General features: G+C 40.9%; 1 protein-coding gene across 3 annotated transcripts in view; it reads right to left on the bottom strand.

The window, feature by feature from the left end:
* Positions 1 to 696: 696 nt before the first annotated feature.
* The window catches only part of slc7a4 (solute carrier family 7 member 4), a 7,914-nt gene continuing 347 nt past the window's right edge, over positions 697 to 8,263 (bottom strand). Inside the window, exons 1-6 of one of the 3 annotated variants that reach the window (XM_034872024.1) lie at positions 8,122 to 8,159; positions 7,650 to 7,725; positions 5,702 to 6,762; positions 4,469 to 5,175; positions 4,174 to 4,282; positions 2,270 to 2,518 (exon numbers count right to left, since the gene is read on the bottom strand). In XM_034872024.1, coding sequence (XP_034727915.1) covers positions 2,301 to 2,518; positions 4,174 to 4,282; positions 4,469 to 5,175; positions 5,702 to 6,683 — 2,016 coding nt within the window. In that variant the 5' untranslated portion in view covers positions 6,684 to 6,762; positions 7,650 to 7,725; positions 8,122 to 8,159 and the 3' untranslated portion in view covers positions 2,270 to 2,300. Of the gene's footprint in view, positions 2,519 to 4,173; positions 4,283 to 4,468; positions 5,176 to 5,701; positions 6,763 to 7,649; positions 7,726 to 8,121; positions 8,188 to 8,263 lie in introns of those variants that run through there. The other 2 variants (XM_034872026.1, XM_034872025.1) reach the window with 2 other exon arrangements.

The raw sequence follows: 8,263 nt of genomic DNA on the forward strand, positions 1-8,263 counted from the left end.
TTCCCATTCACACAAGACAGCTCATGGCCCGAGGGTTAATCCTTGAAATGGGTTAACTACACAGCTGTGTCATCAAGCATCCAGTCAAAGTTGACAAAGTAATTCATTTGCGTGATAATAATATAAACTAATAATCTAAAACTATTGCATTTGTTCAAGTTAATGCAGAGCAGTCGATACACTCTTTATATTTATTCAAATAACAATGAATATGAGACAGTCGTGTTTCTATTCTAAAATGTTCCAAAGTTTCTTGTTTGTCACTTTTTGTAATTTTTAAATGTATTAAAAAAGAATTTGATCACAAAAAAGAATTGACTATGCATGTAATACTATTACCATGGTCTTTCTAAACAGCAAGAGGCACAGAAGGTGATTCTGCAGTCAGACTATTTCACAATTAAGATTTTTGTAAATGCTGTTTCAAAACATTTATTTTTTCACTTTTGCATTTGATACAGACATACACCATAACAAAAAAGATTTGAGAACGTAATGTGCGAATACAGGGTACAATACCATTCAGAAGTAAGAAACAAATTGGATCATTTATAACGAACGTAATTATAACAACAACAAAAAATACAGAGAAGGAGGTGAGAAAACGCTCAGCTTAAAAAAGCACCACGGTAACATTATCTATAACTGGCCCCGACATCCAAGCACAACTGTGAAAATGACCAGACAATAGTTTAGAGTGCAAAGTTGTACAAAAATCTCTAAAATTGTGCCAAAATGCCTACTGCTGTACATTCTCTTCAATGTTGGTGTTTTGGTTTAATAATTATAAAGTATGAAGTCCTGTGTATGAGTTTTTTATTAAACAGAACAACTAAGTCACTAAGACTGATTACTTAAACTTTGGAAATCAGTCTGCATTGATTACAACATGTTTAAGGCCATCGGTTTCACATGCAATCACAAACTGATATGAATAAAAACCTTACCTATGTATTAAACGTATTGGTATTGGTTGTTTACAAGTGTAGGCTGTGGGAATGTTACCTGTGTAATATAAGTGTTCTCACATGTGTGTCTCTCTCTAATCTAGGTCAAACTGCAGACTGGCGACAGGGACTAAAGCAAATCTGCTGGGATTACGGAGGCCTCAGAGACATCAAGCCCATCCCATGTTTAACGTAACCAAAGTCTGCCTGTCCACACAATATTCTACCCTGTGTGCGAAGATTCCCATTGAGTAGATTTGTGCTTGCCTTTTATATCCAATAATCTAATTATCTCTCCGGTTATCCAGGGAAACCACAATAAAATAAAAGCTCAATCATCTATGTGCTTTGATTTCTACTCTCTCACGAACGGGGAGAGACGGAGAGAGAGCTGCTTTCTAAATGTGTGTGAGAAAAGAATGCACAAGAGCAAGATCTGTGACAAAAAAAAGAACAGGGTCACAGGATGAGATTTAGGAGATTAAGTGAAGCACTGAAGTGTTGTCGGCCACTTAAAAGGTGAACACAAATGACTGATGGAGACTAATAGAGGTACATGCAAAACATATAAAACACAAAATCTTTGACAAATAAAAACAGGAAAAAGAAAGATAAGATAATGAGATTTGTAAAAAAAAAAAAAAAACTATAGTAGTAATAGAAAAATAAATACATATCTATAGAATATGAGATTAAATAATTAGGGCATTTAGGGAAGTCTATGAAAGATGGAGATGGACCAATGATTAGAGCATGTAGTTTCTCCTGAGGCTTTGGGGAGAAAAATGTGAGAAAAAGGCAAAAAATGGAAACTCACATAGGTCTGTGCATTCCTCTTCTTAGCTAATACAACAAAAATGCAACATATGAATGCTCTGTATAATGATGTCTTCAGAATTGACCGTTTTGGTTAATGTTGATTTTCCCGCTTTGGATCCGTGATAGCATTTAAAATAAATCATCCACTGAGTATAATTAACTAAAAGTTTGTCACAAAAAAGCACCATATATATATATGTATATAACCTATAACCATGTGGATTCTGCAAGAAAAAACAGGTCTTTAAAGGATATGACACAACTTTGATGCTAGGAGTTAACAGGACAGATATAAAGCTCTCTACTGTACATTCGAGTATTACAAGATATACAAATATGCTTCACAATGAGACAGACAGCGTGCATCCCAGACTGTGGTGTGCTTACATTTGCAGAGCAACTAGTACAGACTGTGGCAGGCCAGTCACACGCTAAAAGGGAGTAAGCTACAGAGAGAACACCAGTAATAGTAGAGGGTATGAGACAACTCACAATACCAGGCAGGCAGTAGTTATGACTGTGTTTGGTCACCCATCATCTCTTTCCTGCGTACTCTTCTTCTGTGGAGGCAGTGGAAGGGGTGATGTGCGGCGCAGAGGTGTCCACTTGTCCATCGGGCTGGACAGATTGCACTGTCTCTACCAGGCTGCCGCTGGGTAGCACCACGTAGCGGGCGGCCATGTCTTTGGGCTGCAGCGCCCGCATGCCCTCCTTACTGTGCCAGATCCCATAGCCAAAGTACACAAAGAGACCTGGAAAAAGGGACAGCACAACACATTTGTAACCATAATGACTCAAAATTAAAGTCAGGCCAACCTGTTTACAGGTGGGTAGTGGAAAAGGTGTCTCCATGTGGGATATAGTTTGGTTTATAAAAGTTGGATGGCTTTCATACTTGATTCTATATGGGAGAAATCTATGTATTTGTGTTACAGAAACCCATAAACAGGCTGTTAGCTGTGATGCCACTTTCTATAGCCATGCTGGTGGCTTAGCACTGTGTAAGATACATGCTCAAATCAGCATGCTAACATGCTCACATTAGCAATGCTAACAGGCTGATGATAAAAGGGTCTGTACTCTAAATACTCAAAAAAATTACGGCCTTAGATTGCCTCTATACGGCTCTCACTGACCGTTCCAATGCGTGAAATACCTACGTTTTCACGGCCTACCTGTACTAACATTCACGCGCGGCTGGACTGGCTATAAAACAAATAACAGAGAAGATTAGATAACAACACACACACAGAAGGAGAGTGACTTCATTCTCGGCTCAGGACGCCATTACTACACTAAATATTTACTTAGCAAATATTTGTTTGTTGATATATGACTGTTCTGAAAATCGAGTACAGCCCCTTTAGGCCCGTGTTATGTTCGACCATGTTGAAAATTGTAGTTTAGTGTGCTAGCATGCTAACATTTGCTAATGAGCAGTAAACACAAATTACAACTGAGGCATATGAGAATGTAAATTTTGACCTGATGATAGTGCTGGATATAAAAGTCAAACCATCTCCAATATTATTATAGTTCATCCTGAGGGGGGCATGAATGTGAGTACTAAATGTCATGACAATCCATCAAATTGCTGTTGTGTAGTAGTTGTTGAGATATTTTCAGTCTGCCCTCAATTTGTCACAAGCTTGCAATTTTCTTTTTTTCAATTTGTGTTGTACTTTTTGGTGTAGTAATGATTACTTTAAACTCAATAAACTACATTAAACTCCACCTGAACATTGAGCTGAATTAAGAAATCCCATGCTTTTTTCTCTTTTCTTCAGTGGCCATTGAGGCAGGTAAGTGGCCATTACTTTCTCTAGGGAAATGTGTTCTGAGAGAGAGAAAGAGCCTAGCCTTAGACCCTGTCAAGTGTAATATTCCATGCATGTGCATCTTGTTAACTTGCTGCAGTGTGACAGTAGTCTTTAAATGGTTTACAGGTCCGGAGAAGCCTTAAGCTAATGCAGCTAATCATGTTTCCAGTGATCCCCTCATAGCGACAGGGCATTAAGGCTGTTTGAGCACCAGTTGCCTCGTCAGAGGATTGCTGACAAAAGGCAAAACTTTATCTATTCCCTTAAAGTGCGGAGAATGTTTGTTTTAACTGGTGATGTAACACTTAATGTACATTCAAATCCCTAGGCAGTTTAAAAAAAAAATGTATTTAAACTACTTACTGAAATAACATTTATTTAAGCTCATCTGTGCACTGTGACTTAGTCTGCCTTTATGTAACTAGTATGACTTAAACAAAATGCATGGCAGCGTTTGCGTAGAGAGGACGATGTATACTAAGTGCTTACAACACATCCTTTTTGTCACCTTTTAAGCAAATTGGATTTGTTTTGTAAGATTTTCTTCAGCCACTATGTTTTCTGCTTGAGTGCTGGTGCCTTCTTACCTATGGCGATCCACACGGAGAATCGAATCCAGGTCAGATAGCTGAGCTTCATCATGAGGAATACATTAATGAGGATACTGGCAGCTGGAGTCAAAGGAACCAAAGGTACCTGTACAGAAATAAAAAGATCAGTTATACTCAATTCATAGTTAATATAGTTGTCATTGCAACAATGGTTGGCCTAACTGGTGAGTATAATCTTAATGTATGTCCCTGAGTAAAATATAGCAGTATAAAATCACCATGTGACACATATGTGTAGTGCAATAGTTGTAAAAATCCTAAATGAGCTTACTTGGAATGTTTTACTGTCGGTTCGCGGCTCGTGAATCCATATGAGCCCCAGGCTGAGAACGAGTGCTGAGATAAAAATCACAAGCAGAACTGTGAAGCTCCAGATCGGCAGCTGCAGCTGTTTGGTTCCAAACTCCAGCACGACACAGAGGGAGACTGAGCTCACTATCAGAGTCAGCACGCAGAAGGCCACCACCTCGCCCGGCTCACAGTCCCCCAGCAGCTTGCCCAGGTAGGGTTCCCAGTAGGCCCTAAGCTGCCCCACCCCGCGCCGCTCTCTCGACTCCTGTCTCTCGACCAACTGGAGTTTGTCAGAGAAGGATTCATACTGCTTCAGCTCCCCGCTGTCCTCGGTTATGGTCTGAGACTCTGAGGGGGCAGGGGAAGGCTCAGCATTAGGGTTGGGAGACGTGGTAACGGTTCCCTTGGAGCTGGATTTGTCAGGCTGAAAGCGCAGCACAATAACACTCGCTGCCACGAAGCTGTACGCCAGGAGGGTGCCGATGGACAGGAACTGAACCAAGGCCTCCAGGTCAAAGATGAGAGCCATGATGGCCATGAGGATACCAAATACCAATATAGCATTGACAGGGACTTTGGTGATGGGATTGACCCGTGCGAAAAAATGAAAGAACAACCCATCCTCTGCCATGGCGTACACAATCCGAGGGAGGGAGAAGAGATTACAGAGCAGCACGGTGTTCATGGCTAAAAGAAGGAACAGAGAGTCATTGTCAGAACATTAGTCGTCTGGCAATTCATCGTTTTTTTTTTAATCGTCTTTACGATATCAAGTGTGCAATAAAAATAATGGAAAAGGCTGCAAAATATCACAAAATACAATCATGGATTATTTTGTGTTAGTTGAAAGAAAATATCTGTAGAAATCTAATGCACATTAATCTTTTTTTAGTTGTGCCTTTTATATTTGATTTAATGTTCAATTAGTTTGAAAGAATGTTGGAAATGAGTTCCTTTAATTTGTTTTAAATTCAACAAGTCATTTGTTGTATTTAAGCAGAACACTGAAAGCAGTGGAAATGCAGAACTGACCACACTTAAATATCTGTTTATTTATTGCAAGTAATATTGTTATTGTGACATTCAACAACGTTATTGCAAATTTTAGTCATATGGGGCAGCCCTAATTAGTCAGAATATATACACTACCATATTGATGTTATGATACTTAGTCTAACAACCATTTAAAATGCACTTCAAGATTGACACTCACCACAAATGGAACCAATTGCCACGATGACTCCAGCCCAACTGTAACCCCGGCGGAAGAAAGCATCTGCCAGAGCTGAGTTTGGGTCCAGTGAATGCCAGGGTACCATTAGTGTGAGCACCGTGGAGACCAGGATGTAAGCTGTCGCTGCCAATCCAAGGGAGATGGCAGTGGCAATGGGAACAGCTTTCTGTGGGTTCTTTGCCTCCTCACTTGACGATGCAATTACATCAAAGCCCACAAATGCGTAAAAGCACGTGGCCGAGCCCGCCAGTATTCCAGATAGCCCGAAAGGTGCAAAACCTCCTTCTTTCTGGCTCCAGTTGGCTGGTTCAGCCAGTATAAAGCCAAAGACCAGGATGAAAAGGATGACCCCCATGCTAACAACGGAGAATATATGGTTGAGGTAAGAGGACACTTGAACTCCAAAGGAAATGAAGAACGAGGCAACTACTAGAATCCCTGCTGCGAGGAGGTCAGGGTAATGGGCAAGGAAGGGCACATTCCACTGCATGATGTGTGTCTCTGTAAAGTTCTGGATAGAGTGGTTAAAAATGGAGTCCAGGTAGCCACTCCAGGCGCGTGCCACAGCAGCACCCCCAATCATGTTCTCCAGAATCACATTCCAACCAATCAGAAAGGCCCAGATCTCTCCCACAGAGACATAGGTAAACATATAAGCAGATCCCGTTTTGGGAATGCGGGCTCCAAACTCTGCATAACAAAAGGCGGCCAGTAGAGAAGCAATTCCTGCAAAAATGAAGGATATGATGACAGCGGGCCCAACCATGTCTTTAGCAACTGTTCCTGTCAGGACATAAAGTCCAGAGCCCACCATACCACCGACTCCCAACAGAGTCAGGTCCAGCGTGGAGAGGCAGCGTTTCAGCGATGTGGCCATCATGTCATCTTCCAGTGTCTTGAGTCGGTTCAGTCTCTGACAAAGGCGCACCGCTGGGGTGCAGCCTCTGGGACAAGTTGCCATAGCTACAGAGTTAGAAAGGCCAGCTGGGCAGGATGGTGTTGAAACAGTCACACAGGATCCATTGCCATAAGAAGATGACCTGCCAGACAAATGTATGCATTAGGGAAAAATGGCAGCTTTATGTGGTCCAACAGGTTCAAGGGGAGGGCTGACGATGCAATATTCTTTAAGCAATTTGATAATGAATGCCTAAAGATCTATTCGTCCTTTGGGAAAACATTACAGTTGTCAAAGAAAGGAATTATCCTGTGGAACCTACATCCTGTTATTTTTTTTAATCTAATTGTTCTACATTTTGAAAACTGAACACAACACATGTTTTGTGTCACCTAAAAAGAGCCAAAAAAAGGACGTTACTATTTAATAAGTAACAGTAGGTAGGGTAGGCATTTGGCGTAAAAAACAGCATCAGAGAGACTGAGGGGAAATGACACAAACATTCGGAGTTGGAGCCCCAGAAGCCCCCCCTCCACGCCAACTGTTTTCCACATTAAGGTCACATACAGAAACAGAACGATGGTTGAATTGAATTGACTTTATGTTCATATCTGAGCTGGACATAAACTACTTCAATACATGAAGAACAAAGAAATTGCTTTGCTATGTTAATGTGGTGATATGTCATTATAATACAAATAATACGTTTGTTGAATGGGATCTCCAAGAATCTTTTCGTAGTTGTCAGAGCATATTTACTTGCAGTAAATCAATTCAAATAAATTAGAAAAAAATACAACAATGAATCCCACACGGGAAGCCTTTTTTACAAGTCTATCTGGCTGTTACCTACTTTAAATGCTTTTATTTTATGTAGATATGGCAATGCATGTGTCGCATGCACTCAGTCCGAGGACAGTCCACGTCATCTAAAAGCCATCTGGTGCGCTAATGTGTAAAACAAAAGCTCTAAACAGGCCTGCAGCAACGGCTGCCTCAATATGTATATTTTTTAGTTTGTTTCACTACCAAAATTATATTCAGGCTCTTCATCAGTGATATTCATCCTCCTGGTCTGGGCGGTGCACCATCTCCAATTCCTGCCCTGTCATATGGCGACAACAGGAGGCATCCGTCATTATTACGTAAGAATTTATCCCCCTCTAGAAATAAAACCCAGCCATCATTAACTACACAAGATCTGTTTACATATTCGTCTTCCTTATCTATGCATTTCGGGCAGTGAAAGGAATAGCCGACGACTGGAGTTAGCGTCGTTTTAATGCCACATTAATAATTTAAAATAAAATGGAAACTGACGCAAAAAGAGGATAGTTGTGTGCATTAGACTGCCTCTTTCCTAAATGTTACGTTACTGGATATGCAGAGCGACATTTCTAACGTAAGCAGGTTTATGGTATTTAACGACATAACGTCACCGTTCGTAACCACAAAAAGAGAAACCTTAGTAATAACGTAAGAAACACAAGCATCGCTTTACCGTTGTTGTTAAGGGTCTGTTATGTGTGCTGCAGGTTCGTTGCTCTGAGAAGTCACAGGGGCGCATCTGTGGGTACACGATCCGTCCTGCCTACACGATCCGTTCTGCGCATGCGCACGATGTTCACGCATGCGCATAAATA

The sequence above is a fragment of the Etheostoma cragini genome, chromosome 5 (assembly GCF_013103735.1).
Source record: "Etheostoma cragini isolate CJK2018 chromosome 5, CSU_Ecrag_1.0, whole genome shotgun sequence".
Classification (NCBI taxonomy): domain Eukaryota; kingdom Metazoa; phylum Chordata; class Actinopteri; order Perciformes; family Percidae; genus Etheostoma; species Etheostoma cragini.